Source organism: Gymnodraco acuticeps, unplaced genomic scaffold (genome assembly GCF_902827175.1).
Source record: "Gymnodraco acuticeps unplaced genomic scaffold, fGymAcu1.1, whole genome shotgun sequence".
NCBI lineage: Eukaryota > Metazoa > Chordata > Actinopteri > Perciformes > Bathydraconidae > Gymnodraco > Gymnodraco acuticeps.
This window is the reverse complement of record NW_022989741.1, coordinates 1-24,110: the sequence shown is the minus strand read 5'-3', so window position 1 is coordinate 24,110 and position 24,110 is coordinate 1. Positions and strand designations below refer to the sequence as shown.

At 42.4% G+C, this 24,110-nt stretch overlaps 1 protein-coding gene across 2 annotated transcripts; it reads left to right on the top strand.

Moving 5' to 3' along the window:
* Positions 1 to 633: 633 nt before the first annotated feature.
* On the top strand, positions 634 to 24,015 carry LOC117553145 (ATP-dependent RNA helicase DDX19A-like; the record flags this gene model as incomplete). Of its 2 annotated transcripts, XM_034230600.1 has the most annotated exon segments (6): positions 634 to 782; positions 2,178 to 2,241; positions 12,377 to 12,561; positions 12,688 to 12,780; positions 18,096 to 18,198; positions 23,987 to 24,015. In XM_034230600.1, coding segments are annotated over 4 exon segments (389 nt in total), but the record flags the coding sequence as incomplete, so codon positions are not given.
* Between the last annotated feature and the right edge of the window lie 95 nt (positions 24,016 to 24,110).

Below are 24,110 nucleotides of genomic sequence, written 5' to 3'. Positions count from 1 at the left end.
TCAATGAGAGCCCCAGAAAAACAACACAGCCGTTAGCTGTTAGCACTCAGAGCTCACAGCTCCTCATATCTGTTCAGAAACTAGACAGAAGTTAAACAAGTACAAACCACAGACTGCCTGTGTCATGGCGAATACAGTCGCTGCTTTATTTATGTCTGTATAGGCCGTTGTTGTGAGTGTGGACGGTCGGAGCATATATAACGTTAGCTTAGCCAAGCTCCATTTAGAAAACACGCATTTTAAAAGGTGTTTCTCTGCCGTCTGTCTGCAGACTTGTCAAAGCATTAATTCATGGTTTTTACTAACCGGTATCAGTATGTTTTTACTTCGGCATCATTTTGAAACGTGTATTACAATTAAATCACTTTCCCCCTGTAAAACCAGTTCATTTAGATTTATATATATATTCATCTAAAAAAAAGGAAAATATGTTTTCCTATAACCGTTTTAATACATTTTCCCTCTACAAATATACCATGAATTATGAATCAACATTATTCATATTGAAGTAACTATCAGCTGAATATCTTTCGATTTGAATGACTTTAATGCTTTACCTCTGCTTACCGGAGGTTTTAAAAGTACCGAGATGTCCGACTCTCCTGAACGCAGCCTCGGAGTAACGGTCGACGCCTCTTCAGCTAGAAACACCGTTTTCATATAACACCTTTAAAAAGTGAGTTTTTATCTTTAAGTAAAAACTCAGGTGAATCTGAAACATGTCCGGAGACTCCTGGGCTGTGTCTGTGGACGTGCAGGAGACTTCAACTGCCTGCTCACAGGTGAGTGTACAGGTGTATTATCAATTAAAACTCCATCACACACATGCCGTTAGCTTAGCACGCTGTTAGCCTAGCACGCTGTTGGATAAAGATAAACCCTCACAAATAAACATGAGTATTCAGTTCAAAGTTCTGAATCCAACTTTAACAACAAAAGCGATGTTAGGATGTAGTATATAAGATAAGAAGGTAAGATAAGAGGTACTTTATTGATTCCAAATTGGGGGAATGTTTGCTTTGCAGCAGCATAAAAACAACTAGAAATGAACGATGCTAGAATTTAAACATCTCAAAATAGAATTAAAACCGCATTAAAAAGTAGGAAATAAACAGAAGACTGAAGATAAAACCACCACGAACTCTGACAATACAACACCATTGAAGAGCTAGCATGCTGTTAGCCTAGCACGCTGTTAGCTTAGCACGCCGTTAGCTTAGCACACTTTCATTACAATGTAATTAATGAGACGACGCTGAAGTTGGCTTCCGATTCAGAACATCCGATTCGGCAGTTAAGGGGAAAGTTAAGGGACATTTAATTTACAGCGCTGAGCGAACAATCCTCCGTGTTTGAACCTCTTAAATCGCTGCATAGCCGATTTATCTGGACTGGATTTGATTTGTGAAACCTTTATTCTATTTGTGAAAATACAAGAAGGCATAAAGGCTTGCCCAGCTGGGAGGTTCACCCTGGTCCTGGTCCTGGTCCTGGTCCTGGTCCTGGTCCTGGTCCTGGTCCTGGTCCTGGTCCTGGTCCTGGTCCTGGTCCTGGTCCTGGTCCTGGTCCTGGTCCTGGTCCTGGTCCTGGTCCTGGTCCTGGTCCTGGTCCTGGTCCTGGTCCTGGTCCTGCAACCTCAGCCGTCCTGGTCCTGCAACCTCAGCCGTCCTGGTCCTGCAACCTCAGCCGTCCTGGTCCTGCAACCTCAGCCGTCCTGGTCCTGCAACCTCAGCCGTCCTGGTCCTGCAACCTCAGCCGTCCTGGTCCTGCAACCTCAGCCGTCCTGGTCCTGCAACCTCAGCCGTCCTGGTCCTGCAACCTCAGCCGTCCTGGTCCTGCAACCTCAGCCGTCCTGGTCCTGCAACCTCAGCCGTCCTGGTCCTGCAACCTCAGCCGTCCTGGTCCTGCAACCTCAGCCTTCCACCTGTGTTTGTATTTTCACAAATACAATAAAGGTTTCACAAATCTCAATCTGTTATAAAGAATCTTTAGCCTCTCTGGGATAATCCAGTCCAAATAAATCTGCTATGCAGCGATTTAAGAGGTTCAAACACGGAGGATCGTTCGCTCAGCGCTGTAAATGAAATGTCCCTTAACTTTCCCCTTAACTGCCGCATCGGATGCTCTGAATCGGAAGCCAACTTCAGCCTCGTCTTAATGATCGTTGTGTTTTTCAGTTGGACTTCCTAAAGAAAGTGGACCCGTGTCTTCCTGCTGGGATCAGAGGGACAGACATCAATGGTGATTACTTTTTAATGTTATAACTTTAAATGAACTTGAATTGTTGTATTCCTGTTAATTAATTTAATAAACAGTGTAATGCTAATGAGTCTAATATTTATATATATTATCAATGCGTCTTTAAAGGGATTTATAGTCTAAATACCAGCTTAGTGAATCTGCAGCTCATAGACACCGCTGGATGCTAACCTGCATATGTTTGAAATTAGCATCAGTTAGAATTAGTTATAACTGATATAGATGCTATCTGATGCTATAGATGCTATAGATGCTGTCTGATGCTATAGATGCTATCTGATGCTATATATGCTGTCTGATGCTATAGATGCTGTCTGATGCTATAGATGCTGTCTGATGCTATAGATGCTGTCTGATGCTATAGATGCTATCTGATGCTATAGATGCTGTCTGATGCTATAGATGCTGTCTGATGCTATAGATGCTATCTGATGCTATCTGATGCTATAACTGATATAGATGCTATCTGATGCTATAGATGCTGTCTGATGCTATAGATGCTGTCTGATGCTATAGATGCTGTCTGATGCTATAGATGCTGTCTGATGCTATAACTGATATAGATGCTATCTGATGCTATAGATGCTGTCTGATGCTATAACTGATATAGATGCTGTCTGATGCTATAGATGCTATCTGATGCTATAGATGCTATCTGATGCTATAACTGATATAGATGCTATCTGATGCTATAGATGCTATCTGATGCTATAACTGATATAGATGCTATCTGATGCTATAGATGCTGTCTGATGCTATAGATGCTGTCTGATGCTATAGATGCTATAGATGCTATCTGATGCTATAACTGATATAGATGCTATCTGATGCTATAGATGCTGTCTGATGCTATAGATGCTGTCTGATGCTATAGATGCTATCCTTACTATCTGATGCTATAACTGATATAAGATGCTATTCTGATGCTATAGATGCTGTCTGATGCTATAGATGCTATCTGATGCTACTCTGATGCTATAACTGATATAGATGCTATCTGATGCTATAGATGCTGTCTGATGCTATAGATGCTGTCTGATTGCTATAGTGCTGTCTGATGCTATAGATGCTATCCTGATGCTATAACTGAGATATAGATGCTATCTGATGCATATAATGCCTTCTCTGATGCTATAACTGATCTAGATGCTAATCCTGATGCTATAGATGCTGTCTGATGCTATAGATGCTGTGCTGATGCTATAGATTGCTATAGATGCTATCTGATGCTATAACTGATATAGATGCTATCCTGATGCTATAGATGCTGTCTGATGCTATAGATGCTGTCTGATGCTATAGATGTGTCTGAATGCTATAGATGCTATCTGATGCTATCTGATGCTATAACTGATATAGATGCTATCTGATGCTATAGATGCTGTCTGATGCTATAGATGCTGTCTGATGCTATAGATGCTGTCTGATGCTATAGATGCTATCTGATGCTATAGATGCTATCTGATGCTATAACTGATATAGATGCTATCTGATGCTATAGATGCTGTCTGATGCTATAGATGCTGTCTGATGCTATAGATGCTGTCTGATGCTATAGATGCTATAGATGCTATAGATGCTATCTGATGCTATAACTGATATAGATGCTATCTGATGCTATAGATGCTGTCTGATGCTATAGATGCTGTCTGATGATATAGATGCTATCTGATGCTATAGATGCTGTCTGATGCTATAGATGCTATCTGATGCTATCTGATGCTATAACTGATATAGATGCTATCTGATGCTATAGATGCTGTCTGATGCTATAGATGCTGTCTGATGCTATAGATGCTGTCTGATGCTATAGATGCTATCTGATGCTATAGCTGATATAGATGCTATCTGATGCTATAGATGCTATCTGATGCTATAGCTGATATAGATGCTGTCTGATGCTATAGATGCTGTCTGATGCTATAGATGCTATCTGATGCTATAGATGCTATCTGATGCTATAACTGATATAGATGATATCTGATGCTATAGATGCTGTCTGATGCTATCTGATGCTATAGATGCTATCTGATGCTATAACTGATATAGATGCTATCTGATGCTATAGATGCTATCTGATGCTATAACTGATATAGATGCTATCTGATGCTATAGATGCTATCTGATGCTATAACTGATATAGATGCTATCTGATGCTATAGATGCTGTCTGATGCTATAGATGCTGTCTGATGCTATAGATGCTGTCTGATGCTATCTGATGCTAGATCAAGCATGGTCAAACTAAGGCGCACTCTAGCAGGGTGTCCGCGGGGTCTTAAAAAGTATTAAAAGTTGATAAATCAATTTAGCGAAAATTAAGGCTATTAAAAAGTATTAAACGGCATTTTCCAAGGTATTAAGAAGGTCCACAGCAACGACAACAAGAAACACCCTTTAATTTACTGAAACAACATGTCGGGAAACCCCCTCAAGGTGGCCCCATGCATAGCGTGCCATAAAATGCTGCTTCTTATTTTAAGTTTCGTTGCCTTGCTCCGCTCGGTGGGGGGGGGGGTATACCTGAGAGATATACAGCAGGAGAACACGCCGTCCACCGCGGAGAATAAACAGAAGGGCAACCATGCTCCGGGTCTTCTTCGCTGCTTTTGGTGTATTTTGTGGCGGCAGCAGCACCACTTACAGGCCTGGCATATGTACTACAGCGTTTCCAGCATTTCCAGCGGTCTAGTGTGAACGGACGCGTTAATGAATCGAATGCGTGTGAAGGGAAGGCTTTTTTGCGTTTGCGTTTTACTGTATGCGTCCTCGTGGGGCCGGGGTCTAAGCCAAACGATATCCGGTCACAGAGATCTGCTATATTAGAGTGAGGTCAACACATATCGACCCTAAATATAGTCTATATTAAGAACGAGAAAAGTCTTAACATATGTATCGTTTTTTGTAGACAAATGTGTGAGGGTGATGACGTCAGAGCATCGTCCTATGTGCCGGGCTTAGCCCCGGACAGCCCCTGGGTATTTGTGAGGGAGCTCCTATATGGCACTACCCCGCTGAAGCTCACCAACGTTTCATATATTTCATAGTTCAAAGTTTTGTCAATTGTTTTGTTTATTGGTCAAATACTGGTTTCTACTGGTTTCTGAGGAGTTTGACTGGAATGAAAGAGCACAGAGTACAGAAGCAACAAAGCAGCATCCTGCATTAACCCTGACCTTCACAGAGAGGTTGAAGTTCATGGAGAGGAGGCTTCAGTAGTCTGTCTGCACTCTGTTTAGCTAATCAATATAGAGATGTGAGGTAAAGTGTCGCCAAGGTAACCGGTTAGAACTCCAAGTTGCGATGAGGTCTTAAAATGTATGGAAAGGGTCTTAAAAAAGGTCTTAAAAGGTATTAAATGTGACTTCAGGATTCCTGCAGATACCCTGTCTAGACACAATTGACCTTTGCCGGTGTCGGCAAGATCCAAGAACCAAATACGTCACGCTTACATTGGAGGGGGTCGAGATTAGGGGTGGGCGATATTGAAAAATATAATATCACGATATTTTTCAAGCAGTATCACGTTTGGACGATATTTATCACGATATTTTTTCATGTCGGTTATTATGGTTATTTGTCAAGTTAAGCCCTGAGCCTATTTTTCAGGTTTCAGGCTCGAAAATGCCACTAACACAACAAATGATATATCTTCACTTCTAAAAGGGGTAAATTAATAATTATTTTTCTCAAAGCAAGGTTACATCTGTGAGTTGGATGTAGAAGTGTCAGAATCAATATAGATGTTTTTATTTTAAAGTAAATTCAGATGGAACATAGTAAAAACATGTACATTCTAATGTCCACCTAAAAAAAAAACTTTACTTATAGTGAAAACCACCCTTGCATGATGGGTTAGTAGACTAAAAGCTTTAGGAATCCAAACTATAACATATAATAAGTACCCTGTATCAAGATTGATGCAAAACAAGTGAAATTTGACCTTTTTAGAGAGATTTAGAAAAATAAAGTCTAAGCGGACTCACCTCTGGGTAATTTGGGAACCATCGGTTCCATTTGAACTTTTTCACTGTAAAAATCATTTTATTACTTTGAATTATCACTATAGGTATTCATACCATCCAAATACAACTGTTGTGAAAAAAATAATAAAATAAAATAAAACATAGGCAGTGAGCCTCTGAATTAGCCCTGAGCGAAACATGCTAACCTATTACAGCACCGAAAATCACTCCTCGCTCCCTTATTACTTATCCTAGCTGCACATCCAACACATTGTTTATGATCGCAAGGAGACACAGAATCTAACGGTGCCCACCTGAACAGCCCAACACTGAAAGATACAAACTCGCGACGTTATCAACAAAAACGTACATCAAAACAAATGGCGCTAGCGCTAATGCGCTAGGCTAACAATGACTTACCTTCCTCGTTGTCTGGTCTAAACTGGTCTTCAATGGCATTAAAACGATAAAAACGATGATGTAGTTAATCCATAGGTTAATATCCAATGGGGCTGTGTCCCCTTTGAAATGTTCTGATAATCTATAAGCAATAAAACTGCAATTCCGTTATCTGCTGTCCGCTCTGTGCTCCGTGCGCTCTGGGTCCTGCTGCAATACCTGCTTCTTTACGCTGTAAACAATAAATGAAGTCGGCTGCGTAATGTACTTAAGCTGGCTGCCATTCTTTATAGTTTACGCAGGACCATATCTCTGTAACCCATTGGTCGATTCGTGTGATTTACACCTTTTTCTTAACCATTAGAACCAATAGAATCGATGGGCAGTTCCCAAATCTACGTAAACATTACCATAGCGGACGTAATAGAGAAGCAAACGAAGCATATCTGAAAGTGCAAGCCTGGACGGCAATACTTTATACCGAGTATATTGCCATAAATATGATGATTGATTATCAGTAAAAAATTCTACGTGACACAAAGACATTGGATTAACCTTGAGATGCGTTGTTATTCCGTTGAACACAACTTTTGATCACAAATCAAAAAAGGTAAAACGTAATTATTGTAATATGTTTGGAACCGGATGTTGTTTACTTTCTCTTTTCTGGCTGATAGCTCCAGGAATTCGAGGTCGGACAGTGATGACATTACATGTGTGGAATCTGTGGAGTCTCAGCTTTAAATCGTATATCTTGTTTGTGCAGTTAAGATAGTAATAAGGGCATTTCTACCGTGTGTTGTGTGTAAAAAAGCGTTAGCATTGTTTCGCTCAATGCTAATTCAAAGTCTTGGTATTACTCTTGTGTTTTTTTTAGCTAACAATTGTTCTTATTGTCAGTTAGCAGAGTTTCTTACCTTTAAAAGGGTATGAAACATTAATAGTTTCTAGGGGTGCACCGAATGGGAAATTCTTGGCCGAAACCGATACCGAAAATAGGACACAGTTGGCCGAAAACCGAATGCCGAAAGGCCGAAAATGATTAATAGAAATATATATATATATATATATATATATATATATATATATATATATATATATATATATAATGTATACATTTTTTACCAATGTTGTTCAGCTACCTGATTATGGAAATAGACATGATTATGGCAAAACTTAACTTAAATACCCCAGCGCGTGCACTACGCTCTGCATCAGCCAAACGACTCGTTGCGCCCTCGCTGCGAGGGGGACCCAAGTTCCCATCGGCGAAAACACGTGGGTTTGCTGTCCTGGCTCCAAGATGGTGGAATGAGCTCCCCATTGACATCAGGACAGCAGATAGCTTGCACATCTTCCGGCGCAAACTGAAAACTCATCTCTTTCGACTCCACTTCGAGCGATAGAACTATTAACGAAGCACTTTTATACTAATAAAGGACTGGCTTACCTAAAGCCAGTTGAGTAGCACTTGAAATGTTTGGCTCTATGAAACCTGATATACTTATATGATTCTGTTTTCTTCAAGGTTGTGTCTTCCTGGTCGAATGTACTTATTGTAAGTCGCTTTGGACAAAAGCGTCAGCTAAATGCAATGTAATGTAATGTAATGTAAATAATAATCACTATTATGGGTCCATAAAACATTTATTCAGCACTTTTGAATGCATACAGTACATTTATATATGTCATGTATTATTGCTAAAAAACATGATATCGCAGTCTTAGTGTCGCCAACTCGTTTCTAATATGCAAAGACAACAAATGCGTCTATGATGTATTTTCGATCAGACGAGATCTCTCTCCCGCGTCTGTGTGCGAGGGGGCGGGGCAGTTTACACACGCAGCTGCTACATGCAGCGGAGCACACTGCGGAGATGGCGGAGAGAACGCGCTCCGAGGTGTGGTTACACTTTACCCGTCTCGATGTGGAGAATACTTGTTACCATAAGTGCAATAAGAGTTTAGCATGTAAGCACGAGCAATTTGTCTAAACATTTAGCAAAAGTGCACCGCATGCAGACGGAGGAATGCACCGGGTTCCACCGTCTTTCTAGCAGCTCTGTAGCCCCATCCACGAGTAACGTTTCCACGTCAGGTGTTCTGTATGCTAGCAGCAACACACGGAGTTAACTACATTATACAAACATGGGTTAATGATTAGAGGAAACTGAGTTATTTAGTTGTTAAAATTTCAGCTATTCTGTTTACAGTCTGTGCTAAAACCCTTTCGGCCGAAAGGGCCTTTTTAACCATTTTCGGTGGCCGAATATTCGGTGCAACCCTAATAGTTTCATAAATGTTAAGAAGCCCTGAGACATGTGTGAGAAAAAAAACTGTGGGAGGGGTCCACTGGGGGGACCTTCGGGCTTAACTGGTTAACAGAACAAGCACCTACAAGGTAACACAAACTAAAATAGAAAGGAGTCACAGAGCAAAACACCATCAAGCTGCTTTGATCCGGAGTGAACAGCAGGAATGCTGATGTGGCTTCCTCAGTGTTCTGGGAGGTCTATGCCCTGCAACAAACGTTAACACTGCTTTCTTCAAGTAAATGCACTCTCGCTAAATAAAATATTCAAGGCACAGTTTCTCAGTATAAAAATGCACTTTGTGTTTTAGGCAGCACGAGCAGTGATGCAACATCAATGAAAAGGAGAGTAACACATAACTAAGTAAAACATAAAACATCAATGAGGAAAAGTCCGTGCCAAACAATTAAAATGTAAACTTTAGACTTGAAGTGCAATCAAAGACTTTATAACTGAACATCTGTTTCAAAAAACACAATATAAATACCTTATTGATCAAATAAAATACAAGCCAACAGAATCAACCAAGACAATAAATGAAGTGCAACACTGTCTGCATCCTGACAGCTTGGTTTTTACTAACCGGTGTCAGTAGTTACTTCGGCATCATTTTGAAACGTGTATTACATGAAATCACGGTCACATAGGTTCATTTGGTCGCAGTTGGTTTCCACCACAGTATTTACATGGATATAAGCCCCGCCCCCTCTCCAGCGCGTCCTGTTTGAGTGACAGGAGTAAACAGCTGACAGCCGCGGTGAAACTCCAGCGGTTAGGGTGAGAATATTCGCATCGCGTCCGTTGCGAACGCAGCGTAACAAAGCAGCTTCGAGATGTTAACAGTATCAGGGGCACGCGGGCCATGGTGGCCGTAGGACGTACAATTGTTTTCGGGGCCTCACGGCCAGACCGGCCGTCATGGCCGCCGTGAAAATCCTACCCTGGTGCACTATCACGATAGATATGATATCTCTGAAAAGGCATATCGTGGAGACCTAACATCGTCTTGACGATATATATCGTCATATCGCCCACCCCTAGTCGAGATTAACCTGAGCAATAACAGTTCATGGCGAGTACAGCGAATACAAGTTGTAACAAGCAGTAGCACCGAGCAAAGTGACCAGAACGCGACCACACACTTATTAAAAACACTTATATAAAGTCAGGCAACACTAGTGTGCTTAGTGTGGTTCTGTTTATTTGACCTTACTTTAATGACTGTTCACTGTTATTGACCATTGTGAAGAGGCAGACGTGTTCCTGTTGTTTTGTATTAGTGCAGCTATCGGATCTATACATGGGCTACATGTGGCCATCACAAGTAAAATCATAACGAAAACTACGCTGGTAAAATATGCGTGTAGAAAACGGCTTATGCCACAATATGATGGCAACAAGTAGTCAATTTGATTAGCTTCGGTTGCTATGCTAACCTCACCTGTAGAAAGCCAGAGAAACGTTCATAACCGCGTTGTGATGCCAAGCAGCTTTCAGACTGAAACACATTCACTGATGGGGGATATTTATCAGCTGCTTGTGTGACAGTCGGACAGTGAAAGCTTTACAGCTGCCGCGAGTTAACGGGAGAATAAACTCCGGTGCACGAGCAGCACTGCAGCGGGTAGTAATCCAGCTGAACTACATTAATAAACAATGCACCACGGCACTCTGGAGAAAGGTACAAGGTTGGAGAAGTAGTTCTTTAATTTAATCTGGCTTCGTATGATTAAAATCTACCCGACGCAGTCCTCTATTGATGTTGTTGTGAGCGGTGTTGCGGAGAAAATCAGCGACGTAAAACGCTGTGTGGGTCATAAGAAGGCACGTAACGGTTACGCAATGACGCCATGACTCACCTCTGAACCTGCATCTGTAACGATGAGTGGACCAAAGAAAAGAAAAGTCGACATTGAGTGTTTAATGAGGAGTGGACAGCTAAATATTTTTTCACCAATCTGCTGGCCCGGCCCGTCTGTCAAATTTAAAACTCATAGTGGCCCCCGAGCCAAAAGGTTTGCCCACCCCTGCTATAGATGCTATCTGATGCTATAGATGCTATCTGAGGCTATAGATGCTATCTGATGCTATAGATGCTATCTGAGGCTATAGATGCTATCTGATGCTATAGATGCTATCTGATGCTATCTGATGCTATAGATGCTATAGATGCTATCTGAGGCTATCTCTGAGGCTATAGATGCTATCTGAGGCTATAGATGCTATCTGAGGCTATAGATGCTATCTGAGGCTATAGATGCTATCTGAGGCTATAGATGCTATCTGATGCTACAGATGCTATCTGATGCTACAGATGCTATAGATGCTATCTGATGCTATAGATGCTATCTGATGCTATAGATGCTATCTGAGGCTATAGATGCTATCTGATGCTACAGATGGTATCTGATGCTACAGATGCTATCTGAGGCTATAGATGCTATCTGATGCTACAGATGCTATCTGATGCTATAGATGCTATCTGAGGCTATATATGCTATCTGATGCTACAGATGCTATCTGATGCTACAGATGCTATCTGATGCTATAGATGCTATCTGAGGCTATAGATGCTATCTGAGGCTATAGATGCTATCTGAGGCTATAGATGCTATCTGATGCTACAGATGCTATCTGATGCTACAGATGCTATCTGAGGCTATAGATGCTATCTGAGGCTATAGATGCTATCTGATGCTACAGATGCTATCTGAGGCTATAGATGCTATAGATGCTATCTGATGCTATAGATGCTATCTGATGCTATAGATGCTATCTGAGGCTATAGATGCTATCTGATGCTACAGATGGTATCTGATGCTATAGATGCTATCTGAGGCTATAGATGCTATCTGATGCTACAGATGCTATCTGAGGCTATAGATGCTATCTGAGGCTATAGATGCTATCTGATGCTACAGATGCTATCTGATGCTATAGATGCTATCTGAGGCTATAGATGCTATAGATGCTATCTGATGCTATAGATGCTATCTGATGCTATAGATGCTATCTGAGGCTATAGATGCTATCTGATGCTACAGATGCTATCTGATGCTACAGATGCTCCCAGAATGCACTGCGGTTCCCAGTATAACAGTTGTTTCCATAAACATTCATCTGTTTGCATCTTGCTAATTATTTATCCATCTATCATATTCCATGTACTTGTACACAGACTCTTCTGGTACTATTTCTATTGTATTTACTTTCACATCTCAAAACATTCTCTTTCACTCTTTGATCTGTTTTATTAGTTTGATGTCCTATATATATTCATGTTGCTCTGCTGGAGGAGGACTCCAGTTTGTCCACTCTAGTCGGAGATAGAGGGTCCCTCGAGTCAATAAAGTGAGCCTGAAGCATCCTTTGTGCTCCAGTCGATGCTCTCAGTAAATACAGAGCAACATGTTAATATTTTAATTGTTTGCTGGTGTTTCAGGCAACATAGAGCCGCAGACGGATGTGTCTCTGGGGGGGGGGTCCTCCTTCAGACCCGGCGGAGCAGTCTCTGCTCAACAAGCTGATCCGGAGGTCTCTGGTGAGGAACAGGAACCAGGTGGAGGTTCTGCAGAGAGACCCCAGCTCCCCCCTGTTCTCTGTGAAGACCTTCGAGGAGCTGCGTCTGTGAGTGAGGGGGAGTGGAGTAATATTTAGTATCTTCCAGTAGCAGGAAACTAATCTGTAGAGTTTACTTCAGTAGTTGTTAGGTACTCAGTTACTCCTCTGTGTATATACATTTCCCCCTGACAGGAAGCCAGAGCTGCTGCGAGGTGTTTACTGTCTCGGCTTCAACCGCCCGTCTCGCATCCAGGAGAACGCTCTGCCCATGATGCTGGCCCAGCCGTGAGTCTCTCTCTGAGCAGTATGTTGTTACTGTAACATCACTAACTAACTGATCCATGATGCTGGTCCAGCCGTGAGTCTCTCTGAGCAGTATGTTGTTACTGTAACATCACTAACTAACTGATCCATGATGCTGGTCCAGCAGTGAGTCTCTCTCTGAGCAGTATGTTGTTACTGTAACATCACTAACTAACTGATCCATGATGCTGGTCCAGCAGTGAGTCTCTCTCTGAGCAGTATGTTGTTACTGTAACATCACTAACTAACTGATCCATGATGCTGGTCCAGCAGTGAGTCTCTCTCTGAGCAGTATGTTGTTACTGTAACATCACTAACTAACTGATCCATGATGCTGGTCCAGCAGTGAGTCTCTCTGAGCAGTATGTTGTTACTGTAACATCACTAACTAACTGATCCATGATGCTGGTCCAGCAGTGAGTCTCTCTCTGAGCAGTATGTTGTTACTGTAACATCACTAACTAACTGATCCATGATGCTGGTCCAGCAGTGAGTCTCTCTGAGCAGTATGTTGTTACTGTAACATCACTAACTAACTGATCCATGATGCTGGTCCAGCAGTGAGTCTCTCTCTGAGCAGTATGTTGTTACTGTAACATCACTAACTAACTGATCCATGATGCTGGTCCAGCAGTGAGTCTCTCTGAGCAGTATGTTGTTACTGTAACATCACTAACTAACTGATCCATGATGCTGGTCCAGCAGTGAGTCTCTCTGAGCAGTATGTTGTTACTGTAACATCACTAACTAACTGACCCATGATGCTGGTCCAGCAGTGAGTCTCTCTCTGAGCAGTATGTTGTTACTGTAACATCACTAACTAACTGATCCATGATGCTGGTCCAGCAGTGAGTCTCTCTGAGCAGTATGTTGTTACTGTAACATCACTAACTAACTGACCCATGATGCTGGTCCAGCAGTGAGTCTCTCTGAGCAGTATGTTGTTACTGTAACATCACTAACTAACTGATCCATGATGCTGGTCCAGCAGTGAGTCTCTCTGAGCAGTATGTTGTTACTGTAACATCACTAACTAACTGATCCATGATGCTGGTCCAGCAGTGAGTCTCTCTCTGAGCAGTATGTTGTTACTGTAACATCACTAACTAACTGATCCATGATGCTGGTCCAGCAGTGAGTCTCTCTGAGCAGTATGTTGTTACTGTAACATCACTAACTAACTGATCCATGATGCTGGTCCAGCAGTGAGTCTCTCTGAGCAGTATGTTGTTACTGTAACATCACTAACTAACTGATCCATGATGCTGGTCCAGCAGTGAGTCTCTCTCTGAGCAGTATGTTGTTACTGTAACATCACTAACTAACTGACCCATGATGCTGGTCCAGCAGTGAGTCTCTCTCTGAGCAGTATGTTGTTACTGTAACATCACTAACTAACTGATCCATGATGCTGGTCCAGCAGTGAGTCTCTCTGAGCAGTATGTTGTTACTGTAACATCACTAACTAACTGATCCATGATGCTGGTCCAGCAGTGAGTCTCTCTCTGAGCAGTATGTTGTTACTGTAACATCACTAACTAACTGACCCATGATGCTGGTCCAGCAGTGAGTCTCTCTCTGAGCAGTATGTTGTTACTGTAACATCACTAACTAACTGATCCATGATGCTGGTCCAGCAGTGAGTCTCTCTGAGCAGTATGTTGTTACTGTAACATCACTAACTAACTGACCCATGATGCTGGTCCAGCAGTGAGTCTCTCTGAGCAGTATGTTGTTACTGTAACATCACTAACTAACTGATCCATGATGCTGGTCCAGCAGTGAGTCTCTCTCTGAGCAGTATGTTGTTACTGTAACATCACTAACTAACTGATCCATGATGCTGGCCCAGCAGTGAGTCTCTCTGAGCAGTATGTTGTTACTGTAACATCACTAACTAACTGATCCATGATGCTGGTCCAGCAGTGAGTCTCTCTGAGCAGTATGTTGTTACTGTAACATCACTAACTAACTGATCCATGATGCTGGTCCAGCAGTGAGTCTCTCTGAGCAGTATGTTGTTACTGTAACATCACTAACTAACTGATCCATGATGCTGGTCCAGCAGTGAGTCTCTCTGAGCAGTATGTTGTTACTGTAACATCACTAACTAACTGATCCATGATGCTGGTCCAGCAGTGAGTCTCTCTCTGAGCAGTATGTTGTTACTGTAACATCACTAACTAACTGACCCATGATGCTGGCCCAGCAGTGAGTCTCTCTCTGAGCAGTATGTTGTTACTGTAACATCACTAACTAACTGACCCATGATGCTGGTCCAGCAGTGAGTCTCTCTGAGCAGTATGTTGTTACTGTAACATCACTAACTAACTGATCCATGATGCTGGTCCAGCAGTGAGTCTCTCTCTGAGCAGTATGTTGTTACTGTAACATCACTAACTAACTGACCCATGATGCTGGTCCAGCAGTGAGTCTCTCTCTGAGCAGTATGTTGTTACTGTAACATCACTAACTAACTGATCCATGATGCTGGTCCAGCAGTGAGTCTCTCTCTGAGCAGTATGTTGTTACTGTAACATCACTAACTAACTGACCCATGATGCTGGTCCAGCAGTGAGTCTCTCTCTGAGCAGTATGTTGTTACTGTAACATCACTAACTAACTGATCCATGATGCTGGTCCAGCAGTGAGTCTCTCTCTGAGCAGTATGTTGTTACTGTAACATCACTAACTAACTGATCCATGATGCTGGTCCAGCAGTGAGTCTCTCTCTGAGCAGTATGTTGTTACTGTAACATCACTAACTAACTGATCCATGATGCTGGTCCAGCAGTGAGTCTCTCTGAGCAGTATGTTGTTACTGTAACATCACTAACTAACTGATCCATGATGCTGGTCCAGCAGTGAGTCTCTCTCTGAGCAGTATGTTGTTACTGTAACATCACTAACTAACTGATCCATGATGCTGGTCCAGCAGTGAGTCTCTCTCTGAGCAGTATGTTGTTACTGTAACATCACTAACTAACTGATCCATGATGCTGGTCCAGCAGTGAGTCTCTCTCTGAGCAGTATGTTGTTACTGTAACATCACTAACTAACTGATCCATGATGCTGGCCCAGCAGTGAGTCTCTCTGAGCAGTATGTTGTTACTGTAACATCACTAACTAACTGATCCATGATGCTGGTCCAGCAGTGAGTCTCTCTGAGCAGTATGTTGTTACTGTAACATCACTAACTAACTGACCCATGATGCTGGTCCAGCAGTGAGTCTCTCTGAGCAGTATGTTGTTACTGTAACATCACTAACTAACTGATCCATGATGCTGGTCCAGCAGTGAGTCTCTCTCTGAGCAGTATGTTGTTACTGTAACATCACTAACTAACTGATCCATGATGCTGGTCCAGCAGTGAGTCTCTCTCTGAGCAGTATGTTGTTACTGTAACATCACTAACTAACTGATCCATGATGCTGGTCCAGCAGTGAGTCTCTCTGAGCAGTATGTTGTTACTGTAACATCACTAACTAACTGATCCATGATGCTGGTCCAGCAGTGAGTCTCTCTGAGCAGTATGTTGTTACTGTAACATCACTAACTAACTGATCCATGATGCTGGTCCAGCAGTGAGTCTCTCTCTGAGCAGTATGTTGTTACTGTAACATCACTAACTAACTGATCCATGATGCTGGTCCAGCAGTGAGTCTCTCTGAGCAGTATGTTGTTACTGTAACATCACTAACTAACTGACCCATGATGCTGGTCCAGCAGTGAGTCTCTCTGAGCAGTATGTTGTTACTGTAACATCACTAACTAACTGATCCATGATGCTGGTCCAGCAGTGAGTCTCTCTGAGCAGTATGTTGTTACTGTAACATCACTAACTAACTGATCCATGATGCTGGTCCAGCAGTGAGTCTCTCTGAGCAGTATGTTGTTACTGTAACATCACTAACTAACTGATCCATGATGCTGGTCCAGCCGTGAGTCTCTCTGAGCAGTATGTTGTTACTGTAACATCACTAACTAACTGATCCATGATGCTGGTCCAGCAGTGAGTCTCTCTCTGAGCAGTATGTTGTTACTGTAACATCACTAACTAACTGATCCATGATGCTGGTCCAGCAGTGAGTCTCTCTGAGCAGTATGTTGTTACTGTAACATCACTAACTAACTGATCCATGATGCTGGTCCAGCAGTGAGTCTCTCTCTGAGCAGTATGTTGTTACTGTAACATCACTAACTAACTGATCCATGATGCTGGTCCAGCAGTGAGTCTCTCTGAGCAGTATGTTGTTACTGTAACATCACTAACTAACTGATCCATGATGCTGGTCCAGCAGTGAGTCTCTCTCTGAGCAGTATGTTGTTACTGTAACATCACTAACTAACTGATCCATGATGCTGGTCCAGCAGTGAGTCTCTCTCTGAGCAGTATGTTGTTACTGTAACATCACTAACTAACTGATCCATGATGCTGGTCCAGCAGTGAGTCTCTCTGAGCAGTATGTTGTTACTGTAACATCACTAACTAACTGATCCATGATGCTGGTCCAGCAGTGAGTCTCTCTCTGAGCAGTATGTTGTTACTGTAACATCACTAACTAACTGATCCATGATGCTGGTCCAGCAGTGAGTCTCTCTGAGCAGTATGTTGTTACTGTAACATCACTAACTAACTGATCCATGATGCTGGTCCAGCAGTGAGTCTCTCTCTGAGCAGTATGTTGTTACTGTAACATCACTAACTAACTGACCCATGATGCTGGTCCAGCAGTGAGTCTCTCTGAGCAGTATGTTGTTACTGTAACATCACTAACTAACTGATCCATGATGCTGGTCCAGCAGTGAGTCTCTCTCTGAGCAGTATGTTGTTACTGTAACATCACTAACTAACTGATCCATGATGCTGGTCCAGCAGTGAGTCTCTCTCTGAGCAGTATGTTGTTACTGTAACATCACTAACTAACTGATCCATGATGCTGGCCCAGCAGTGAGTCTCTCTCTGAGCAGTATGTTGTTACTGTAACATCACTAACTAACTGATCCATGATGCTGGTCCAGCAGTGAGTCTCTCTCTGAGCAGTATGTTGTTACTGTAACATCACTAACTAACTGATCCATGATGCTGGTCCAGCAGTGAGTCTCTCTGAGCAGTATGTTGTTACTGTAACATCACTAACTAACTGACCCATGATGCTGGCCCAGCCGTGAGTCTGTGATCAATAACATGTTATCACTAACGCACCGACTAGTATCACTAACTGACTGTAGTAGCTTTCTGTCTGTGATCAATGACATGATGTTATTGATCACAGACTGACGTTAATACCCTTCAGTCCTCAGAACCTCATCGCTCAGTCTCAGTCAGGAACAGGAAAGACTGCAGCGTTCTCTCTCGCCATGCTGAGCCACGTGAAGCCAGAGAACCACTGGACTCAGGTCAGTTCCATATATCTATCTATCTATATCACCAGAGAACCACTGGACTCAGGTCAGTTCCATATATCTATATATCTATATCACCAGAGAACCACTGGACTCAGGTCAGTTCCATATATCTATCTATCTATATCACCAGAGAACCACTGGACTCAGGTCAGTTCCATATATCTATATATCTATATCACCAGAGAACCACTGGACTCAGGTCAGTTCCATTTATCTATCTATCTATCTATATCACCAGAGAACCACTGGACTCAGGTCAGTTCCATATATCTATCTATCTATATCACCAGAGAACCACTGGACTCAGGTCAGTTCCATCTATCTATCTATCTATATCACCAGAGAACCACTGGACTCAGGTCAGTTCCATATATCTATCTATCTATATCACCAGAGAACCACTGGACTCAGGTCAGTTCCATATATCTATCTATCTATATCACCAGAGAACCACTGGACTCAGGTCAGTTCCATATATCTATCTATCTATATCACCAGAGAACCACTGGACTCAGGTCAGTTCCATATATCTATCTATCTATATCACCAGAGAAACCACTGGACTCAGGTCAGTTCCATATATCTATATATCTATACACCAGAGAACCACTGGACTCAGGTCAGTTTCCATATATCTATCTATCTATATCACCAGAGAACCACTGGACTCAGGTCAGTTCCATATATCTATCTATCTATATCACCAGAGAACCACTGGACTCAGGTCAGTTCCATTCATCTATCTATCTATATCACCAGAGAACCACTGGACTCAGGTCAGTTCCATATATCTATCTATCTATATCACCAGAGAACCACTGGACTCAGGTCAGTTCCATTTATCTATCTATCTATATCACCAGAGAACCACTGGACTCAGGTCAGTTCCATATATCTATATCACCAGAGAACCACTGGACTCAGGTCAGTTCCATATATCTATCTATATCACCAGAGAACCACTGGACTCAGGTCAGTTCCATATATCTATCTATCTATATCACCAGAGAACCACTGGACTCAGGTCAGTTCCATATATCTATCTATCTATATCACCAGAGAACCACTGGACTCAGGTCAGTTCCATATATCTATCTATCTATATCACCAGAGAACTACTGGACTCAGGTCAGTTCCATCTATCTATATCACCAGAGAACCACTGGACTCAGGTCAGTTCCATATATCTATATCACCAGAGAACCACTGGACTCAGGTCAGTTCCATATATCTATCTATCTATATCACCAGAGAACCACTGGACTCAGGTCAGTTCCATATATCTATCTATCTATATCACCAGAGAACCACTGGACTCAGGTCAGTTCCATCTATCTATATCACCAGAGAACCACTGGACTCAGGTCAGTTCCATATATCTATCTATCTATATCACCAGAGAACCACTGGACTCAGGTCAGTTCCATATATCTATCTATCTATATCACCAGAGAACCACTGGACTCAGGTCAGTTCCATATATCTATCTATCTATCTATATCACCAGAGAACCACTGGACTCAGGTCAGTTCCATATATCTATCTATCTATATCACCAGAGAACCACTGGACTCAGGTCAGTTCCATATATCTATATCACCAGAGAACCACTGGACTCAGGTCAGTTCCATATATCTATCTATCTATATCACCAGAGAACCACTGGACTCAGGTCAGTTCCATATATCTATCTATCTATATCACCAGAGAACCACTGGACTCTGGTCAGTTCCATATATCTATCTATCTATCTATATCACCAGAGAACCACTGGACTCAGGTCAGTTCCATATATCTATCTATCTATATCACCAGAGAACCACTGGACTCAGGTCAGTTCCATATATATCTATATAAGCAATAGCTCACGACAGGCCGTGGTATATGGTCATTATATCCAGTATATGGTCAGTATATCACAGCTAGGGGGCGTGGTTCAACCCCCTTAGCTGTGATATAATGAGCATACACCACGGCCTGAAGTGAGCTGTTGCTTTTATCAAACGGTTACCACGTGTGGCAATATGAAAGAAAAATACACACTAATTTAAATAGTTTCTATTAGTAAATAATGACATTCAAAATAAAATAGTCCCTCCGTTGCCTTCTGCACGAAACATGGTGCGAGGTGGTTGCTAGGCAACAACACTAACAGCTAGCAAACACATTAGACAGAGAGCGTTGATCCAGCCACTGAAACCTGTGCAGCATCAGCAGCATGGCTCACGAGGTCACTTGTATAGGTTGAGGTTGTTCTGGCGAGCTTTGCACCTGTGGCCACTAACGCTCATCATGTCTCTGCTTTGGTTCAAGACCCCATCAGAAAGCTTCTGAATGGAGGTCCTTTCCAGTTGGTCTGCCTGCTCTTCACGTTAGGGGTGGGCGGATCGATCCCAAAATATTGATACTTCCGATATTACGTTTCAAAATATCGATACTAGAGCCAATAGGATCGATCCTTCTATACCTTTTTTTTCCTCCTCTCCTCGAGGCTCGTGCACGCACCCCGCATGAACGCCGATTATCAAGCTGACTGACAGCAGCAGCCAGCGACTCGCGAGTGCTACACACACACACACACACACACACACACACACACACACACAATCTGTCAATGAACACTTGGCGAGCTGTGATGTGTGCAAGAAGGCAGGTTGCTGCTGTGGCCACTTAGTATTGTTATTTTTCATGTTTCATTTTAAATTTGCAAAAGTAAAACGCTGCCTTTAATCATGAAAATTAATTCAGATGTAGTCCAGTGTTTCCCCTATAAATAGTTTATTTTAATTAAAATAATAATAAGTGGCGACCCTTTTTCATTTTTGATTGTTTGTCATGTGGATTTGTAGTATTGTTACTGTATGTTCAATAAAGCTGTATTTTTGCTAAATCTTGAGACATTGCCACTGTATGTATTCGGGATGGGAACGATTAATCGAATATTCGAAATTATTCAGGTATTCGAATATGAGTTATGAATATTTTTAGAAGTTTTTTTATTATTTTATTTTTTTGGGAGGGATGCCTAAGTTGATTACATATTATCAAATTGAATAATTCAATGTTTACGACAGTGCCATAGCTGAGTGTGTCAGGTCTAAAGGTGTGTTTTGCTCCGCTCACCGGCCCCTCACAGCGGGCAGAGCTGCAGGTGCTGATCTCTCTCTAGCGTCCGGTTATACTTCACTCGTGTTTATGTCCAAATCCATCAGGTCTAGTTCTAGCCAATGATATGGCTGCTGCCCCTCCCTACACGCAGACCACGCAGACTCAAACCTCATTTTAGGCCCAAATGCGCTCCGCAGCCGTTGCGATGTTCCGGCGCTAACAGTTCATGAGCGCGCTCCCCGCCCCCTGTCAACACTCGCGACACATGGCCAGCCTAAACAACAATAAGCGCTGCTTGGCAACCGTGTGTGGCGGCAAAGTACAGAGACATTTTGACTGGAGAGATTTAGTTTTGCCGGTATTCAACATATTTGACCAGTCATAGTCCGGTAATTATTTACACTCTAAAAAGAGTCCTACACAACAGACATGGCGTCAAAAAGGAGTAATGTGTGGAAATATTTCGACCAGGTTAGTGAGTGCGGTGTAGAGGTCAAACTATGCCAAATTAAACTTATATACATGCTATACCCTGCTATACCCGCAACCTCCGTTCCAGCTGAGAGGGTCTTCTCTACAGCTGGCTTGATTGTGAATCGCCTCCGCACATGAAAGCCTATAGATGTCAAACTGTGAGCACCAGTTCAATACATTTGATAAATTCGACTCGATGTATTTATTAATTTCCAAACGTTATTAAACATTTTTGAAGAAAAAAAATGTTACAATTTTTCTTTATAGAGTGAATTTTTCATTTCGGTTAACCGTTTTTTGGGGGGTCGAATACTCGAATATACATTTGCTTTCAAATTCCCATCCCTAGTGTGTACTAGGCAGGGCCAATTTTTGGCATAAACGACATAGACTAGGGCGCCAAATCTGGGAGGCGCTGGCAGCTCTGGGAGGGGAAAAAACATTTTTGACCGTTGGTGCTCATCCTAATGTTCGGCCTTGATGTAACAACATTCATAATTAATTAAATGTAACACCCTTGTCTCCCCGGTTACACTTTTAATTTGCCCTGTACGATGGGCGCTGTAAGGGATGAAAATGGGGGACGTTGGCTTATCTGGCGCCCGCAGATCCAAAGTGGGAGCGAGAGAGCAAGGGAGAGAGAGAGGGCGCACCGAGGGAGAGGGAGAGGGCGCACCGGTACCGGCGCTGTTGTTATTAGCATCTGGTGCTAGCTGCGCTAACGGATATAAGAAGTAGATGTTTCTACAACCAGGGTGGAGGAGAGCTCTCCTGTCAGACTGAGAGGCTGATAACTACAGCTCAGTGAGGTAAAGGACTCTGAGGGTTTAGATAGTTCACTTTAGTCTAAGTTATCTCAGTGGGTCTCAAACGTTTTGGTCACAATTTATGTAAACACATATTTCCAAGGTACTCCTTTATAATGATTGGGATAAAACAGGTTTGAAATCATTCCAATGTATACTATAGGACAGTAAACCAGACATATCGTTTAAAGTTGGAGAGATACAAAAATATGCATAAATAAATGTTAACTGGGTAAAATAAGATATGAATGAACAACAAAAATAAAATAAGTGACATTTGTTATTGGCTATGGTAGGTTATTGGTTATGTTCACATACTTATTTGATTATTAAAATGTAAACCGATCTTTTTCATATGGGTGTTTAGAGTTGTACCCCCTAGATCAGGTCTCTAGTAATTGTGTGCTCAAAGTGCACCAGATTGAAGCATTTTACATTTGCCCCCGGACCCCCCAGAGGATGTGACGTCCACCCCCCAATTAAAACGTGTTCATACAATACTGAAGCCATTTGGACGTATATGACCTACGTCAATACGTTTCTGTTTTTGTAGTGTATTTGTCTTTAGTAGAGATTTTTAATTTATTCTTTATATATAAAATCTGGCCTAGGGCAGCAAATTGTCTGGAACCGGCCCTGGTGCTAGGCCTCAAGAGCCTTTCTTGTGCAGACACACAGAAACAAATTGGCACTTTGCACGCACTAAGAAATTCCACGCCTTCCGCGCTCACATTGTGCTGGGCCCACGTGCCTTAGCACCGCTGCTATGACTCCATCCCAGGGGAAACACTGTAGTCTGATGCATTCAGCTCAAAAAGCATGTCATGATGCAGCTCTCCCCTATATCAAAGTACATAAGGCGCTTTTAATTTAAAAAAGTATCGTATCGGCGATACTGGCCCTGAAATACTTGGTATCGAATCCAGATGTTGTGGTATCGCCCACCCCTACTTCACGTAGCTCAGCATGTCGTCGTTTAGGTGCTCTCTGGAGATAGGCACTGCTCAATCCACTCCTCCATAGTGAGACCCCCCCGGAGGTTAACCTCACATGTTTCCATCTCAAGCTTTGTTAGTTTCGTAACGGACGTAATGTAACGGCTGTAGCTGTTTCTCAGACGCGGAGGGATACTGATTTACACAACTACAATTCTACCCGTGATATACGCTCATTATATCACGGCTAAGAACCAATCAGATTGCTTGATTTGACTCATTCGTTTTATAAATATATATATATATATATATCACCAGAGAACCACTGGACTCAGGTCTATTTGATTTTTGCCCCCCCTCAGTGCCGGTGCATCGCCCCCACCTACGAGCTCTGTATATAATATATAAACACTATAATATAATGTGATGTGTTATACCCCCCCCCCCCCTCCTCAGTGCCTGTGCATCGCCCCCACCTACGAGCTCTGTATATAATATATAAACACTATAATATAATGTGATGTGTTATACCCCCCCCCCCCCTCCTCAGTGCCTGTGCATCGCCCCCCACCTACGAGCT